The following is a 19,207-nucleotide window of genomic DNA, read 5'->3' as shown; positions in this document are numbered from 1 at the left end:
GGTAGGTCAACTCTGAGCATGGTCGGACCGTTCGCCAACGATCTCAGACCGTCCGGCACCCTACGCCGGTGTCGGTGTTTTGGGTCCGACCGCACACCCGGGGTTGCCCCTCTAGGTGCTTTTAGGAGTAGGACGGTGTCGACGACTGTAGCAAAATGGTTCGTGCCGATCGCACGAGAGACAATGGACAAGGTTTGCAGGTTCGGGCCGCTTAGAAGTGCGTAACACCCTACGTCCTGGTGAGTATATGAGCGTGGTTACGAGAGGATTCTCTGGGTAGAAGGCACAGAGAATGTTTGTGGGTGGCTAAGTAGAATAGGGTCGATCGTTCTGAAGGGGTGCCCCCTAGGCCTTATATACTCGGCCGTGGAGCATTACATGTGATACGATAACAACAAGTAGCGGAAAGATAGTAAACCTCTTGAGTTTATCCTTACGTAACCTCCGCCGACTTATCCTCGCATGGCTCCGTTGCATGGGGGCTTCAGCGCGGGAAAGTCGGGTCTCTGTTTGTGATTCATTCGTTTGATGTTGTGGGCCGCCTGTGTTTGCACTAATCAGTCCCACGTCTTCTTTATTGGTTGTCTTTCCCTAGGCCCACGAAAGAATGACCTCACGAATTATTTGGGCCCTTGGGCTTTTCGTGAGGCCTTTTACTTCTTTAGTGGACCCAGGGGATATCTATCCCCCACAAGCCCCCGATCTTTGAGTTAATTTAGAGGTAATCAACTCAAAGATCCAAGGTCCGGAAAATGACTTCCTGCTGTTTTCTCTGACTCTGATCACTCGTTCGACCAAAGTTTGGTTTTGTGCTTGTGCCTTAGAGGTCGGCATTTTGGATTGTAAGACTCTAGACTTCATTGGGTGCACCGGAGGTGCACCCAATGGGTGTAGCCCCCGACCTTTGAGTAGATTTTACAAGATAATCTACTCAAAGGTCTTCTCCAAAGATTATCTCCATTCGCGTTCCTGTATCTCAGTTGAGGATTGACCTTTCCAATCTTGTTCTATGCCTTAGAGGTCGGCACTATATTGATTTAGAATGATAATCCATGGGGTGCACCGAAGGTGCACCCAATGGGTGTAGCCCCCGACCTTCAAGTGGATTTTTGAGGATAATCCACTCGAAGGTCTTCCTTCTGTGTCCTTTTGCTGAGAATTATCCATTCTGCTTGTAAAAAATTGGCATGATGTCATCCGCGCTATGTCATCAGTTTTTATGCTTCAGAGGTCAGCATGTTTTCTGTCTTTTGCAGCCGAGTTCGCAATCCATCCATATCTCGCTAGGTAGTGTAATTTATTTGCTCTGTGACTGATTGGACATTTGATGGACGCTCTCTGTCTAGTCTTCAAGTCATTTCTGTCGACCATATTTTGCACTCCACTGGCTATATTTGGCTTCCCTCTAACTCTTGTTGATATCTCATTTTTGTCTTGAGGTATTCACTGCACGCCCTGCACGGATGTGACCGTTTGAAAAATATACTGATAATTCCTGGGCGTCCCCCCCCAATGGGTGTGGGCAAGAGATGGCTTGGTACGCTGAGTGTTTTAGCCTGGTTGCCTCTGAGTAGTAATGCGATGGGACGGCTAGTGTAATCATATCCTTTGCGCTGTTGACTGGAGTCCCAATGGGTGTAGTGTTGCATGAAACGGCGTCCGCCGCCTGACGTGTCTTCGGGTGGGTGGAAGTGCTTATTGAATGCCTTGCGACTGTTCAGTGACCGCGGTTAGAAGTGAGCGGTTGCCTTTCCCTTCTATAAATAACCCTTTTGCTCCTCTGGTTTCTTCGCATCTCTTCGTTGCTTCTTACTGCCTCTTCTCCTTCTTCTCTCCCAAAGCTCTCAACCATGGGCAAGAACAACAAGCGTAAGCGTGAGCCGACTCCTCCATCAGAGGAGTTTGGCGACTCGGAGTACTCGGAGGAGGAGTTCTCCTCCGAGCCCGAGGGGTCTCCGGCTCCCGTCTCTCCCCCGGCGTCGTCCGATGACTCGGACGACTCCCAGGGGATAGCCGCGGAGGTCTGGACATACATCCGGGCCGTCGAGCGCTCCGGGCTCGAAGGCTCGGATGAGTCGGAGTACTCCTCGGATGAGGAGGACTCGGACGGCGGCGAGGAGGGTGAAGACGACGACGACGACGACGACGACGATGACGACGACGGCGGCAGCGGTGGCGGGGGCGACGGCGACGGCAGAGGCGGCACCAAGGGCGGCAGCGGCGGCAGCGGAGACAGCACCAGGGGCAGCAGTAGGGGCAGCACCCAGGGCGGCGGCGGCGGCAGGGGCAGGGCCAGTGGCTAGGTGCCACTGGTCTTTTTAGATTTTAGTATAGTTTAGTATATAATGTAGTAGTAATTAGTGTAATTTAGTAGTAGTAGTAGTATAATGTAGTTCAGTAGTAGTAGTAGTGTAGAGTAGAATTAGGGAAGTATCAACTCATAAAGAGTTGGTTTGTAACTTGTTAACTTCCCTTCAATGAAAGTTGTCGTTTATTTCCTCTTTTTGATGACTCTTCACTGGTTTTGCTAAATGTTGAATCGATTCTTTTGATGTAGTAGAAATAACGCCGAGCAGTTGTGAAGATTGACACCAGCGTTTTAGAAGTAACACTGAGCAATCGAACACAAGACCAGCATTTTAGAAATAACGCCGAGTGATAGAATACCGGCATCAGCATTTTAGAAGTAATGCTGGGCGTGTGAACACGTGGTCGGCGTTGTAGAGGCAGCGCCGAGTGATTGAATGTCGGCGTCGGCATTTTAGAAGCAATGCCGAGCGATTGAACACATGGTCGGCGTTTAGAGACAGCGCCGAGTGGTTGAAAGTCGGCGTCGGCATTTTAGAAGCAATGCCGAGCGATTGAACACGTGGTCGGCGTTTTAGAGGCAGCGCCGAGTGATTGAATGTCGGCGTCGGCATTTTAGAAGCAATGCCGAGCGATTGAACACATGGTCGGCGTTTTAGAGACAGCGCCGAGTGGTTGAAAGTCGGCGTCGGCATTTTAGAAGTAATGCCGAGCGATTGAACACGTGGTCGGCGTTTTAGAGGCAGCGCCGAGTGGTTGAAAGTCGGCGTCGGCATTTTAGAAGTAATGCCGAGCGATTGAACCCATGGTCGGCGTTTTAGAGGCAACGCCGAGTGATAGCCAGCTTCTTCAAGTTTCTTTGAGGAAAATGGCCGAGTGATGAGGTGGCACATCGGCTTTCTTGGAAATAACTGTTAGATATCCACGTGGCGTGCTGAGATTTCGGAGATGACCGCTGGGTGATGACTGGGCACTTTTTCAAAAGGTATCTGGCTCAAGAATATCCCTTGAGTGTCGCGCTTTCAGCCGCCTTTGCTTTCCGTGCCCTAGTTCTTGCATTTCCGCATCCGAATCTTCTCTGCCACTCGCCTCCCACTCTGTTTCGCTAGCGAGAAGCAAGAATGGCGCCCAAGAGGAAAACCACGAACTCGTCTGCTGCAGTGATCCCCGCCATCGATCCCAACAGTCAGTTACCCTTCGCAGGTAACCATATGTCTGTGATTTCTGAAGTTGAGCTTCTCCGCCTTGTTTCCGTCGGGGTTCTCCCTCCACGGGAACTCTGTTCTTGGCGTTCTTGCCATGGGACTACTGTCCCAACCGAAGATACCCACGAATCAGTGGTCTATACTCCTTTCCTTCTTCGCGGCCTCGGCCTTCCCATATCTCCTTTTTTCCGTGGAATCCTTGATTTTTATCACATCAACCTGACTCACTTAAACCCTAACTCCATTCTCCAAATCTCTATTTTCGTTCACCTTTGCGAAGCTTTTCTTGGCGTGCTGCCGCATTTTGGCTTATGGAAATATTTGTATCACTGCCGTCCTGGGATGGCCGGGGGGCAACATCAATTGGTCGGAGGTGCCAGTTTAGAGATGCGCCGGGGGCGGAAGACCGAGTATCTCGAGATACCCCTCAAGGATAGCATTAAAGGCTGGCGTCTGGAGTGGTTTATAATGGACAATTATGGAAACTCTCTTCCTCCTCGTTCAGGGAGACAGGCAGACGTTCGCACTCCGAGTTGGACTGAATCTCCCACGGACCAAGAAGTAGCCGAGGCGGGCGTGTTGCTTACTGAGGTTGGATTACTGAAAGAGAGAGGTCTGACTGCCGAAGCTGTGGTCACAGATTTTGTTTTCAAAAACATTCAGCCGCTGAAGGACAGGGCCTATCCAGCATATCTTTACCGAGGGCTGGCCGACCCAACTCGAGTTACTAATAGGAGAATTCCTTCTGTTGATTTGGTGAGCCGACTCGAGATGATTCTCAGGGGTAAGGTTTCAAACGTTGGAGCTCCAGTGGCATACTCGGCTTGGAATCTGCCTTCTCCCAAAGATTTCACTCTTTTTGTGTCCAATCCGCCCGCGACAGATAGCAATTTGGGTCTTAGAGTTCGACCTTCTGCTGAAGATGTCCGTTCCTTAGTTGCTTCGCTCGGGGAGATACCTGATGATGAGCGACAGATTTATTTTGAGGTGCCCCTGAACCCTAGTGACGCAGACATAAATGACATGCTCGATCTGCTAGCTGAGGATTCGTCTGATACTGTTCCTGATGGTACACTGGCAGTGGTGCCGCCTCCGGAGGTTGATGCGACCTTGGGTGTCTCGAAACCTGTCAATGCTCGCCCGAGGCGTCCTAGCCGAACCAGTCAGCCCGAGCCTTCTGCTGATGAGCAGAAAAGGAAAAGAAGACGCCTCCGGCGAGTGTCTAGCTTTGATGAGGACGCCAGCACCTTAGCTCCTACTGTTGAAGAAATGACTGCAACTGGTCTAGCTGACGTTGATCCCAATGGGTGTGCTCCGCCTGTTGCTGACCCTAATGAGGATGCTGTCTGCGCTGCTGCTGTGGAAGATGAGGAAGAAGAGAATGAAACTCCATTAATTCGGAAAAACAGTCGGCAGCTCGTCGCTAGCGGTGGTAGTAGTGGGGTTCCTTCTCCTGCCTTGTCTGCTCTTATTGGTCTGCAAGAACTGTCCATGACCAATTTTGATCAAGCTCTAGAGGATATGGTCCCTGAGAACTTGCTGTTGGAACCTGCAGACGTTGATGCAACAGAAATTTGCGCAGCCGTGCCAGATGCAGGGTTGAGGTCGTCCCGTGCCTCGTCGACCTTAGAGCGCGATCTTGAGGGCCGGGATAATGACTTGGACCGTCCTGATCCTGTGGAAACAGCTGAAGGTCCGTCGACCTTGGAGGTGGTCACGGCAGAGAGCTTGGATCCTTTGAATGGTGCTGACATGTGCCCAGCCCCCGAGGGTGTCGCCGGGGAGGACTCAACTCAGGTGAGGAGTGTAGGCCACTTCCCAGCCCCCGAGGGTGTCGCCGGGGGTAACCCGGCTCAAGTGGGCAGTGCCAACCTTGACCCAGCCCCCGAGGGTGTCCGAGTGGGGTCTCCCTCCTGCACTTCTATGGATGTTCATGTGGGTTCACCTCCACATTCTGGCGGCATGACGATGGCTCGAACTTCAGATCAGGAGGTCGCTTTGGAGGGCAACATCCCCACTGGTCTGAAGTTGAACTCTGCTGAATGTACTGAGCTTGTTCCTGCTGGCCTACTACGAGCTGCTTCGGGTGGTGGTCTGATACCTGATTACCAGCTGATTTCTCCTGACCTGGGGATCTCTTCGTTCTTTTCCAACCTCCAGGTGCTGTGCCGTGCTTTAATTTGATCTCTATGTTGCATGAATTGCTGTCATTATACTCATCTGTTCTTCTCGTCAGGCTTTGGTGAATGGATTGGTCAGTCAACTGAAATCACAGGGTGCTTCTACCCCAGAAGTGGCATCATCTCTCGAGTGTTGGAATCCAGTGTTGCTTCGCCGTCGTGTATCTGAGTTGGAGGCCATCAATGCTGGTCAGTGTCCTTTCTTCTTCTTCTTTACTCTTGTCCGTAGGTTGTTTTACCTTCTCATATCGCTTTGTTTGAATACTTCTTGATAGGGATGACTCGGCAGATCATAGTTCTTGAAGAAAAACATTCTCAAGATCAAGCCGAGATGACTCAACGATGCGCTGACTTCGAGGAGAAGTATTCTCAAAGTCAGATCGAGTTGAGTCAGGTCTCTGCGGCTTTGGATGACGCTAACGCTCTGAGTTCTTCTCTTCATGCTCAGCTTAACTCTGAGAAGGTAGCTTACGAACCTGTGCTTCGCCTTATCACGATCTTGGATTCTGAATGAGCTTGATTTTTGCTTGTAGGAAGAGAAACGTAGCCTTGCTGCTTCTCGCGACAACTTGGACAGACTGTACCGGGATTCCAGTAATTCGCTGACCATCTTGGAGAGGAGCCACCGCTTTACGATGGAGGAACTTGACAATCAGCGCCGTCAACTTCAAGAATCTTCGGACGAAGTGGCCCGCCTTACACAGTTGCTATCAGCAAAGGATGCCTCCATCAAGGAACTCCGAGCTTCCAAGAAAACCATTGCCCGGGAGTTGGAAACTGCTCAGCAGGCTGTTAAAGTTGCTGAAGAGGCTGCTGTCACTTTCAAAACCCAGCGCGATAAGGCCCTGGACAAGGCCATTCGGGCGGGACGAATCTTGATGAGAAGACCTGGCGTGGTTGTCCCCGAGGATATAAGAGCCGATGTGGTTGCTGCCCCTGATTCCTCGAATCGCCCTTCTTCGTCAGTCGTTCCTGAAAGAGACATTGGAAGATAAAGAAACAGTTCGCGTGCTCTGAGCACGCAGTTAGCATGAGCGAGTATTTATTTAGAGGACATCAGCTTATCACTCGAATGTTATGATTTCTTTCCTATCGTATCAGAATTTATTAGTTTGCAAATTTGTGGTATGCTACGTGATAATTATGAAGTCTGTTTGTGGGATATGGAGATCATCCCTTGAACTGCATAAGCGTGAGTATGTTATACTGGTTTAAACCATCAATTACTTTTAGCCGGTAACTTCCGTTAGTAGGGCATAGTGGTCACCCCTGAGTTAAGTAAGCGTGAGCGTGTTGCACCGCCTTAAGTCGTTGCCGACTTAAGCCGATTGCTCCGTTTGTAGGGCATAGTGGTCACCCTGAATTAAGTAAGCGTGAGCATGTTGCACCGCCTTAAGTCGTTGCCGACTTAAGCCGATTGCTCCGTTTGTAGGGCATAGTGGTCACCCCGAGTTAAGTAAGCGTGAGCATGTTGCACCGCCTTAAGTCGTTGTCGACTTAAGCCGATTGCTCCGTTTGTAGGGCATAGTGGTCACCCCGAGTTAAGTAAGCGTGAGCATGTTACACCGCCTTAAGTCGTTGCCGACTTAAGCCGATTGCTCCGTTTGTAGGGCATAGTGGTCACCCCGAGTTAAGTAAGCGTGAGCATGTTACACCGCCTTAAGTCGTTGCCGACTTAAGCCGATTGCTCCGTTTGTAGGGCATAGTGGTCACCCCGAGTTAAGTAAGCGTGAGCATGTTACACCGCCTTAAGTCGTTGCCGACTTAAGCCAATTGCTCCGTTTGCAGGGCATAGTGGTCACCCCGAGTTAAGTAAGAATGCAGGTCAATCATAAATGAATCAAGTATCTTTGAAATTTCCCTTTATTGATGACATATTTCCACTTTACAGAGTACATGGCCGCTCCGGCTGTTTTGAAGTACAGCTAGGGGTAAAACTTTCTGAGGTGTTCTATGTTCCAAGAGTTCCCGACTTCTGTACCATCCATCTGGGTGAGACGATACGATCCGGGTCGAGTGACCTCTGCCACTATGAAGGGTCCTTCCCATAAGGGTGATAGCTTGTGTCGTCCCTCCCCCGTTAGAATTCGGCGGAGGACGAGGTCCCCTACTGAAAAGAACCTTTGCCGCACAGCCTTATCGTGATAGCGCCTTAAAGTCTGCTGGTATCGCGCTGACTGTATTACTGCATTCAGTCGTTCTTCCTCAAGTATATCGATATCTTCCAGCCTGGTGGCCTCAGCTTCCGCTATGCTTTCGAAAATCAATCTTGGCGCCCCAAACTTGAGATCAGCGGGTAGCACTGCTTCTGATCCATAGACCATGAAAAAAGGAGTGTTTCCATGTAGGGCCCGGCTAGGTTGAGTTCTCAAGCTCCAAACAACATAAGGCAATTCTCTTATCCATTTTCCTGCGAATTTTTCATTTTTATCAAAGACCCTCTTTCTGAGTGCCTCCAATATCATTCCGTTGGCTCGCTCAACCTGCCCATTGGCTCTCGGATGGGCTACAGATGCATACTTGATCTGAATGCTTTTCTGCTCGCAGAAGTCAAAGAATTCTGAGCTGGTAAAGTTGGATCCCAAGTCAGTGATGATACTGTTTGGTATCCCAAATCTGAATATTATGCTCTGTATGAATTCCACGGCTTTAGCAGAGGTTAAAGAGGCAATGGGCTGAAACTCTATCCATTTAGTGAACTTGTCAATTGCCACCAATACATGGGTGTATCCTCCTTGAGCTTTCTTGAAAGGTCCAATCATATCCAATCCCCAGCATGCAAAAGGCCAAGTTACTGGTATGGTTTGCAGTTGCTGTGCTGGCAGGTGCTGTTGTTTTGACAGGTACTGGCAAGCTTCGCATCTCTGAACTAGCTCGGCTGCATCATTCTTCGCTGTTGGCCAATAGAATCCCGACCTGAAAACCTTCCCAACTAATGTTCTGGATGCTGCATGTATTCCGCACTGCCCTGCATGGACTTCCTCCAGAAGTTGCTTCCCGGTGGACGGGAGAACGCACTTCGTGAGGACGCCTGACGCGCCCCTCCGATATAATACCTCCCCAATGAGTGTGTAGTGAGCTGATTGTCTGGCAATGCGCTCTGCTGAGTTCTTGTCATCCGGCTCTTCTTCATTCTTTATATACTTAATAATCGGTTGCCTCCAGTCATCAGAGTCTGGCTCGGGTTGGTCTATGATGTTGCACTCTTCCCTTTGATCCATCGAGATGCTCGGCTGAAGGATTTCTTGCACGAAGACCCCGGGCGGGACTTGAGCTCGACCAGATCCGAGCTTTGACAGTATATCAGCCGCCGTGTTCCGATCTCTTTCTATATGATGAAACTCCAGACCTTCGAATTTATCTTCTAGCTTTCGGACGGCAGCGCAGTATCTCCCCATTGAATCATTCGAACAATCCCATTCCTTGTTTATCTGACTGATGACTACCAGAGAATCCCCATATACCATCAGTCTCTTGACACCCAGTGATATGGCGATGTTTAATCCGTGTATCAAGGCTTCATACTCGGCTGCGTTGTTAGAGGCCGGGAATAGCAATTGGAGAGCGTACTTGAGGTGTTCGCCTCCCGGTGCAGTGAAGAGAATTCCTGCTCCTGCTCCCTGCAGCTTCAGCGAGCCATCAAAATACATTCGCCATACTTCTGCGGTTTCTGGATTATCCGGCACTTGCTGTTCTGTCCATTCTGATACGAAGTCGACCAGTGCTTGAGTTTTGATGGCAGTGCGAGGTCGGAACTCGATATCATGGGACCCCAACTCGCAAGCCCATTTGGCTATTCGGCCAACGGCTTCCTTGTTGTGAAGAATGTCCCCTATTGGAAAACCAGTAACTACTATGACTTTGTGGTCGTCAAAGTAGTGACGCAACTTGCGGGCAGTTAGAAGTACTGCATACAATAGCTTCTGAACTTGAGGATACTTTTTCTTCGATGGGCCTAGAACCTCACTGATGAAATAGACGGGGTGTTGAACTGGGTAGGCATGCCCTTCTTCCACTCGCTCGACTACCAACGCAGTGCTTACCACGTGAGTCGTGCAAGAGATATATAACAGCAGATCTTCAGCCGGCTGAGTCGGCGTAGCTCGCCGGGGCGGTTTCAATACTGGCGGTGTTGTCAGGAATTTCTTCAGTGCGTCTAGAGCTTCTTGTGCTTCTGAAGTCCATTGAAACTTATCCACCTTTTTCAGCAGTTTATAAAATGGCAGACCTTTTTCTCCCAGTCTGGATATGAATCTGCTCAGGGCTGCCATACATCCGGTGAGTCGCTGAACCTTCTTCTGTGACCGAGGAGCTTCCATCTTCATGATAGCTTCGATCTTATCTGGATTAGCTTCAATTCCCCGGTGGCTGACAATAAATCCGAGTAACTTCCCTGCTGGTACCCCGAAGACACATTTTTCAGGATTGAGCTTCCATCTATATCTTCTCAAACTGTTGAAAACCAGCTGTAAGTCTTCAATGAAGTTTTCTGGATTCTCCGTTTTGATCACCACATCGTCCACGTAAGCTTCCACACGCTTGCCCCAGTGATCGGCTAAGCATGTTTGAATAGCTCTCTGATAAGTCGCTCCAGCGTTTTTGAGGCCAAACGGCATGGAGGTATAACAGAAAGCACCGAATGGGGTGATAAATGCCGTTTTTTTCCTCGTCTTCTTTTGCCAAACTGATCTGATGATACCCGGAATAGCAATCTAAGAAAGACAGCATCGAACATCCAGCGGTGGAATCCACCACTTGATCTATCCTTGGGAGCCCGAAGGGATCCTTCGGACAGTGTTTGTTGAGATCGGTATAGTCGACGCACATGCGCCAATCCACTTTATTCTTTTTGAGTACAAGAACAGGGTTGGCTAACCACTCGGGGTGTAATACTTCTCTAATAAATCCGGCCGTGACCAAGCGAGCTAACTCGGCACGAATAGCCTCTCTCTTGTCGGGCGTGAAACGACGCAGCTTTTGCCGAATTGGCCTCGCCTGGGGATAGACCTTCAATTTGTGCTCGGCCAGTTCTCTTGGGACTCCCGGCATATCCGCAGGTTGCCATGCGAATACGTCTCGGTTATCTTGCAGGAACTGGACGAGCGCGCTTTCCTATTTGTCACTCAAACTGGAGCTGATGATGGCCGTCTTGCGCTCATCAGTGAAACCCAGGTTGATCCGCTTGGTGTCTTCAGTCGGCCGCATAGAGGTCGCGGTCTGAGCTTCGTTTGCCGGCACGGCGAGGTCTTCGTCTGGCTTAGAGTTCGCCGGTGTAGAAGAAATCGCTGATGGCTTGGTGGTGAGGGCCGCCTGGATGGCCACTCGGAAACACTCTGCGGCGCCTTGGAAGTCGGCGCGTACAGTTATGATTCCTCGTGGTCCTGGCATCTTCAGTATCATGTACGTGTAGTGTGGAATGGCCATGAACTTGGCCAGCCCTGGCCTCCCGACGATGGCGTTGTACCCGCAGTCGAAGTTCGCCACCTCGAACCTCAGGAACTCGGTTCTGTAATTATCCGGAGTCCCGAAGGTGACCGGCATGTAGATGTGGCCCAGCGGATACTCCCCTTCCGTCGGCACGATGCCGAAGAAAGGAGTGTCTGACTCGTGGAGCTCTTTGAGGTGAACCCCCAAGCCTTGAAGTGTGCGGGGGAAGGTGACGTTGATGCTGCTCCCCCCGTCCACTAGCACCTTCTTCACCCGGCTCTCTCGGATCACCGGATCGACGAGGAGTGGGTATTTGCCTGGGTGGTCGAAGTTGAGCCATTGATCCTCCCGGGTGAACGTGATTGGGTGCTCCGACCACCGGTACGGGGCGGGAGGGCCGGTGGTCGCCACCAGTATCTGGCGGTCGTTGAGCTTTTGTTGTCTCTTGTTCTCCTGCGACCCATGTCCGCCGAAGATGACGTTGACCTCCCTGTCAACGCGCGGGAAAGCTCCGCCTCCCCCTTCCTCCGGCTGATGGGGTTGTCGTGGTTCGTCTGGTCCTCCCCTCGGAGGAGGAGGTGGTAGAGGTTGGAAGGGTCGACCATGCCCGACGGAGTGCTTGAAGTCCCGGCAGTTGCGGAGAGTGTGGCGCATATCCTTGTGGTACGGGCACTGGGCGTCGAGGATGTCGTCCAGCGTGCGTTCGCCTCCGCGAGGTCCTCCTCGGGCGCGAGAGGCGGGTGGTCCGGCGGCGTGTACCTCTTCGCGAGGCCTCTTCTCCCAGCGCTTGTCGGGCGGCTGGTTCGCGTCGCGTCGTGGTGCCGCTGGTACGGGTTTTGTTCCTCCGATGAGGTCCTGGGCCCGCTCGTCAGCGGTGATGTAGAGGTCGGCTTCCCGGAACAGCTCCTCGGAGGTGGTTGGCGCCTTTTGTAGTATGGTTCGGACGAAAGCCGAGTCATTAGATCCTCTGTAGAAGTCCTCGATCACGGCCGCCTCCGTGACCTCGGGGATGCGGTTTCTCATGGTCTGGAACCTTTTAAGGTATGACCGGAGAGTCTCATCCCCCCGGCGCTTGATGGATTTGAGGTCCCATGGTTGCGCCGGCTTGTCGGAGAGAGATTGGAAGTTGGCGATGAAACGTCGGCTGAAGTCTCCCCAGTCGTCGATGCAGTGTCGGGGTAGATGCCGTAGCCACTGCAGTGCGTCTTGCCCGAGGACAATGGGCAGATACGCAGTCATGACGTCCTCAGATGCCCCGGCAGCCCGAGCGGCGGTGGTGTAGACGGCTAACCAGCCCCCTGGGTCCTGCTTAGGTTCATATTTGTCGACGTTGGATACCTTGAAGTTTGGAGGCCATTGGATGGCCCTAAGGCGCGGAGTAAGAGCAGATACTCCGCACGTGTCCTCCTGTCGTCGAGGATGGCGCCTGTCCTGGGGAGGGGAGTGGTGGTGGCGGTTTCTCGACCGTTCCCGGGAGGTTCCACCGGTTGAAACCGTTGCTGACTCAGTTCGGGTGGCCTGGCTTTGAGTCGGGAAGCCATGATCTCGGTCATACTCCTCCCGGCGGCGAATTTCGTTCTCGTGCCGCCGTTCGCGCGAAGCATTGATAGAGCTTCGCGCGTCTCGGCGACTGTTGATGGCGTGTCGCAGATCGTTCGGCGGATGGGCGAGCGGTAGAAGATGATTGGCTGCCTGAGTGAACAGGTGCCGGTATCCCTCGGCGTCGGGGGTCCGAGGAAGTCCGTCAGCTATCCGGGCCAGAACGCCTCCGACTTTGCTCGGCGTATTCAGAGCTCGGGCGAAGTCGGGGTTCAGGTTGCGCCCGAAGAGCGGATTCTCGCGTCGTTGCCTCGCGTCTTGCTCGGCTTGCTCCTGAGTCCGACGGCGATCTCGTCGTCGGGAGTTCCTTCGTTCCCTAAAGACGCGTTCTTCCGGAGTTTCCCCCATCTCTGAGACCTCGTCTCGCGAGACAGGCTGCTCCGGATCCCGTTCTCCAGCTGCGTGATGTCGTCGGATGTTCCTGCGTCGGTTCCTTCGTCGGCGGGACTCTCGCTGAGGCGGTTCTTCTCCGGGTGCAGTCGGTTCATCGTCAGAGACGGCGAGCGATTCTGCCCTCCCAATGAAGAGGATGTCGGGGTAGAACGGCATTGTTGCCGCGGCGGATTTCTTTCCGTTCTCCTTTGAGGTTGGAGGAACGGGAAGAATGATTGGCCTCCCTCTGATCTCCTTCTTCCTTATGACTCGTGTCCATTCTTTCGTTGGGGAAGTAGACAGCGGAGTCTTCCGGGTCAGCGAGCTTCTAGCTCCAGCCTTCCCGGAGGCGATCTTGTTCCGAAGAGCCGGAGGTAGTGCTTTTCCAGCATCCTCGGAGTTTGTTGGAGGAGACTTCTGTTCCGGTAGATCCGCGAGGCGGTGTAGAATTCCTTCTTCGTCCGCCACGGATGAGATTGTTCCGAAGCAGAAGGTGGATCCGGGGCGCATGGTAATCTTGCTATGGAAGGTGACGGCCATTGAGCTAGCTTGGATCGTCGACACACCCCCTACCTGGCGCGCCAGCTGTCGGTGTTTTGGGTCCGACCGCACACCCGGGGTTGCCCCTCTAGGTGCTTTTAGGAGTAGGACGGTGTCGACGACTGTAGCAAAATGGTTCGTGCCGATCGCACGAGAGACAATGGACAAGGTTTGCAGGTTCGGGCCGCTTAGAAGTGCGTAACACCCTACGTCCTGGTGAGTATATGAGCGTGGTTACGAGAGGATTCTCTGGGTAGAAGGCACAGAGAATGTTTGTGGGTGGCTAAGTAGAATAGGGTCGATCGTTCTGAAGGGGTGCCCCCTAGGCCTTATATACTCGGCCGTGGAGCATTACATGTGATACGATAACAACAAGTAGCGGAAAGATAGTAAACCTCTTGAGTTTATCCTTACGTAACCTCCGCCGACTTATCCTCGCATGGCTCCGTTGCATGGGGGCTTCAGCGCGGGAAAGTCGGGTCTCTGTTTGTGATTCATTCGTTTGATGTTGTGGGCCGCCTGTGTTTGCACTAATCAGTCCCACGTCTTCTTTATTGGTTGTCTTTCCCTAGGCCCACGAAAGAATGACCTCACGAATTATTTGGGCCCTTGGGCTTTTCGTGAGGCCTTTTACTTCTTTAGTGGACCCAGGGGATATCTATCCCCCACAGCCGGACAGTCCGGAATCACACGGAGCCCACCGCAAGGGTCGCAGCCGTTGCCCGACACGGCCGGACAGTCCGGGAATAATACCGGACCGTCCGGTCCACTCGCAGACCGTCCGACTACATAGGTCGGACCGTCTGAAGCACCTGAAATCACCCGTGACCCCCCCTAGTGCGGAAGGCCAGTATAAAGATAGTCGGCCACCCAATCCCCAAGAGCCGAAAAAGTCATCTATCGCTGAGCTTGTTTGGCCTGCCAAGGCCAAATCTTCTGTTGCTCTCACCCGCACTCGACACAAAAGGAGAAAGTTGAGTTCACATTTAATATTGCTAAGTGTGATAAAATATTTGATGAGTTACTTAAGCATGGTAATATTAAATTATCACATATAATTCCTCCGGTTGAAGAATTAAAAAGGGCGTATATATTGTAAATGGCATGGCTCTTTTCTTCATAACACCAATGATTGTGCTGTCTTTCGTCGGCAAATACAATCGGCTATAAACGAAGGACGGTTGAGGTTTCAAAAGAAGGTGAGGATTGACAGGCCACCTGTCCCTGCCACCACATTAGAGCCGACGAGCAAAAAAGTCATAGTTCGGCCTTGTGCGGCCGATAAAAGCAAAGATAAAAATGTCTTCATTGGTGATCCCCGCACACCAAATATGTTACGCAGAGTGGTTACTCGAAAGGCTCCGGACAAAAGAAAGACCGGAGGCGCCGGGGGGCAAGCACGATCGGACACCCGATCACGGTCACCTGTCCTGCGTACACCGGACGGTCCAGGTACTAAGGTCAGACAGTCTGAGACAGGCGCGGACAGTCCGGCTATGATGGTCGGACGGTCCGCAGATGGTCAGAAGCAGCAACCTCATACCACAACGTTCCAGCACAAGTGTTAGGAAACAAAACACTACTAAGACGTTTGGACGACTTAGTAGAGTCGACCCTACTTTTGGACAGTTGCTTGCCAAATATATGAAGAAGGTCGTTCCACACAACCGGCCAATAAAACAAACGAAGTCAAAAGGGCGATCTGTGCGAAAGCAAAAGCCGACTAAACGGACCCAAAAGGTAGCACAACCAAGATCGCCTTGTCATCCTCCTCCAGGGATAGCGTGGTGCTTCCCGGTCTATCCATCGTCGATGTGTTGTCCTACTCATGCGTGGGGTGGTACGGCGATCAATTCGTATTACTGGCCCAATTCGTTTGCTTATTTGGGCTGGGGGCACCACAAGTTTTTGCCTATTGACAGGTTGATCAGGTAGACATGGTCGAAGAGGATGCAATCCGAAACGGCCTCTGTGCATTAAAGTTCCATCAAGTATTTATATTATCTGATCGCAAGAGCCGATGACTTGCATCGAGCTGAGTCCTTACTTCGGGAACAAAGTAGCTCATGAGGTCAATTGTTTCCGAAGTTTTCGCTTGTGCTTTTGGTTCGCCAAGCTCCACCAAAAGGCAGGGGCATATGTTGGACACCAAAATGAGCGGACGGTCCGGCCCTTGGGCCCGGACAGTCCGCGTGTCCTGAGATTAGATTAACTCGGATGTTTATCCTTATCTTGTGCATGGTTATCCATCTAATCACGTGGGAGTTGTTGGCTATCTCTTAGAAACAGGTCCAGACCTCCTCCCCTATAAATATAAAGGGGTACGTCCGAGTGAGAACACACGAACACATTCCAATCGAACCAATTACTTTATTTACTTTTCCTGCCCTAGGAGTAGATGTAGCGTAGTTCTAGTTGTAGCGTTCCGCATATCCACTTCCACCTCTATTCGACTCTACGTCGTCTAGATCCGTCTTGGGTGGCCTCCGACCCTAAGACGACCCTAGGATCTTACCCCTCCAGGGGGGCAAGATCTATTTGTCCACTCAAGACCTCTTCCTCGAATTGATCTCTTAATTCCTAGGCGACTCCATGTCGTCTGGGGACGCCCCGGGTGACCTGTCGACCCGAAGCACCCTAAGATCTCTTCCCCCAAGGGACAAGATCTAGATTCCAGTAAGGAGAAGGAAGACGACCCTGTCGCCAGGTCGCGGACCGTTCGGACCAGAGCCGCGGACCGTCCGGTGTGACACAGGGAAGGCACCGCTCCTGCGCCCAGGTCGCGGACCGTCCGGCCTAGAGCCGCGGACCGTCCGCGCCGCCGTAGAGGGCACCGCCACGCGGTACACCACCTAGTGATTGGCGCCAAAAAAGACACCAACAATAATCCATAAGTGCAAACAAGCCGATTCATCCTCTGGTTTGCAAATCTGGCAACATAGTTGATAGCCCTCGCATCGATGTGCCTTCGTACTGCATAGCGTACTCTGACGAATCACACTGAAGATCATCAGACGTTTCTTTTTCTTTTTTGCTCTGACAGAACATTCAGACTTTCAGAGTCGTCAGTTAGACCTCAGCTTATCTTTCTGAATGTAGAATCGCTCATCTCTCGTCACGCAGCGCAGGTATAATGTAGGAGAGAACCAAGAACCCACAGTTTTATCATCTCACGCCCAGGCCAGGCCATGAGCTGTGATCAGACATGGATATCAACATCAGTCCTCACACTGACCAATACCACACCTGGTATGGTAAACAAGAGGCAAATTTGTGAGAGCGCGGGGACGCCACACGCCACTTCTTGTCTTCTATATAAACCCACGCTGTCATCGTTTGCGAACCACCGCGAGCTCTTGCAGCCTAACGGCCTTAGCTAATTTAAGAGAGATTAGTAAACAAACAGCAGACTTAAGAGCGAGCCTAGCTAGCGGCAGTACCATGAGGCGCCTCCAGTTCCTGGCCGCCGCCGCCGCCGCCATCTTCCTCCTCGCGCTTCCGCTGATGGCGACGGCCCAGCCGAAGCTGAGGCCGGACTACTACGCCGGCGTCTGCCCGAACCTCGAGAGCATTGTCCGCGGCGCCGTGCGGCAGTCCGTGGCGCTCTCGCCGCTCGCCGCCCCGGCCACGCTCCGGCTCTTCTTCCACGACTGCGCGGTCAGGGTACGTGCGTGCGATTATAATACGGATGATGCCGATGAGAGAACTGATGCCGTGCCGGTGCCACCACTCTCTTGTGAATTTAAGGGCTGCGACGCGTCGGTGATGCTCATCGACCCGGCCGGCGGCGACGAGTGGCGGAGCCCCGACGGCGTGATGCTGAAGCCGGAAGGGTTCAGCACGGTGATGAGCGCCAAGGCGGCGGTGGACAGCGACCCGCAGTGCCGGAACATGGTGTCCTGCGCCGACATCTTGGCCCTCGCCGCCAGGGACTCCGTGTTCCTGGTAACTACGCGAATTTGCTCGGTCGCTTTCGTTGTCGAGTTGATCGTGTGACCGTCTCTCTCGTGCCATCGTGCGTCGTACGGCCCGCAGAGCGGAGGGCCAGACTACGAAGTGGAGCTGGGCAGGTTCGACGGCAGGGTGTCGAGTGGTGGCAGCGTCGTGGTTCCTCATGGCACGTTCGACCTCGACCAGCTCAACGCCTTCTTCTCCAGCCTCGGTCTCTCCCAGACCGACATGATCGCACTGTCAGGTACGTGTCAACGCGCGCGTGTCCATATATAAATGCGTCAGCTAGTAGAACACGCCAAGAGCATGCATACCGCTGCTACTGCTACTGCGAACGAACACCTGAAGTGCAGGTGCAGCCGTGAAGCCATGCCCGTCGCTAACGGCCGTTCTTGCGCGTGGCATGCACCACTGCGTGCAACTGTGCAAGCAGGGGGTCACACGATCGGCGCGGCGTCGTGCGGCTCCTTCGCGTACCGGGTGGGCGCGGATCCGGCCATGGACCCGGCGCTCGCGCAGCAGGTCCTGGCGCGCTGCCCGGGGGGCGGGCCAGCCGGGTTCGCGTTCCTGGACGCCACGACGCCGCTGCGGTTCGACAACGAGTACTACCGGAACCTGCTCGGCGGGATGGGGATCCTGGCCTCCGACCAGGTGCTGTACGCCGACCCGAGGTCCCGCGGCGCCGTCGAGCGCTACGCCGCGGACCAGGCCGCCTTCTTCGGGGACTTTGCCGCGGCAATGACGAGGCTCGGCAGGGTCGGGGTCCGCACGGCGGCCGACGGCGAGATACGCCGCGACTGCAGGTTCCCCAACCCCAACTGATGGGTTCGCCGGCTGGCTGTGGCTTGGCTTGTGGTTGCGCACTTGCGCTTGCGCGACGGTTTTGTGTTGCTTCTATCTTCTGTGACGTCACCCGTGGACGTGGCGCGAGTGGGTGTCTGTGTTGCGTTGTTGACTTGAGTGGACGTGCAGAAGGCCGCGTGTCTTTTGGACCAGGAAGGCTCTGGGCCTGGTGGGCTGTGTCCTGTGTGGCTCCAAGATGGGTGTCATATCTGTTGTGAAGGGAAATGAAATGTAAAGATTGGTGGTTGGCCTATACTGGTGTTCCAGCTGCATTTGACTCGAGGGTTTGTTTAGTTCAGGCGTAGATTTTTTGAAAATCTGATTTTAGATGTAAATAAGTTATGATAAATTTACTGTGAGCTAATAATTATGAAAAAAACTAAAATTTGTTTGGTTGAAACAACTATCAACTATAAGTGACTCGAGGGTTTGTTTAATTTAGTTGTAGAGTTTTTTTGAAAATCTGATTTTAGATGTAAATAAGCTATGATAAACTTGCAGTGAGCCAATAATTATGAAAAAACTGAAATTTGTTTGGTTTAAACAACTATCAACTATAAGTTCTATAGGAGCATGACATCTTGTAACATGGATGACAAGAATTTAAAAATCTAGGGTAGAAGGTGATTCTGAATTGAACTATAGGAATCTTTTCCATGGAACAAACACACCTGCAAGTAGCGTCAAAATCAAAAACCTTGTCTAGTCCAACAAACATTTGGCCTATTCTCAGCTTCTATCTCCTCATTGCTAATGTCAATGAAGTACTTTATGTTTGCATCA

General features: G+C 52.3%; 1 protein-coding gene across 1 annotated transcript; it reads left to right on the top strand.

The window, feature by feature from the left end:
• The first annotated feature begins 16,999 nt into the window (after positions 1-16,999).
• LOC100285457 (peroxidase 16) lies at positions 17,000-18,677 on the top strand. Its single transcript, NM_001158350.2, has 4 exons — positions 17,000-17,293; positions 17,378-17,575; positions 17,666-17,825; positions 18,015-18,677. The coding sequence occupies exons 1-4, from the start codon at positions 17,072-17,074 to the stop codon at positions 18,401-18,403; spliced, it is 969 nt and encodes a 322-aa protein (NP_001151822.2). The 5' UTR covers positions 17,000-17,071; the 3' UTR covers positions 18,404-18,677.
• Positions 18,678-19,207: the final 530 nt, after the last annotated feature.

This window comes from Zea mays, chromosome 5 (assembly GCF_902167145.1).
Source record: "Zea mays cultivar B73 chromosome 5, Zm-B73-REFERENCE-NAM-5.0, whole genome shotgun sequence".
Lineage (NCBI taxonomy): Eukaryota > Viridiplantae > Streptophyta > Magnoliopsida > Poales > Poaceae > Zea > Zea mays.
The sequence above is the reverse complement of the archived record's forward strand: the minus strand, read 5'-3'. Positions and strand labels throughout refer to the sequence as shown.

Coding starts and splice junctions, on each gene's coding strand:
- LOC100285457 (NM_001158350.2), top strand. CDS start 17,072: ATGAGGCGCCTCCAGTTCCTGGCCGCCGCCGCCGCCGCCATCTTCCTC. Junction 17,294..17,377: donor TCCACGACTGCGCGGTCAGG/GTACGTGCGTGC, acceptor TGTGAATTTAAG/GGCTGCGACGCGTCGGTGAT. Junction 17,826..18,014: donor CGACATGATCGCACTGTCAG/GTACGTGTCAAC, acceptor CTGTGCAAGCAG/GGGGTCACACGATCGGCGCG.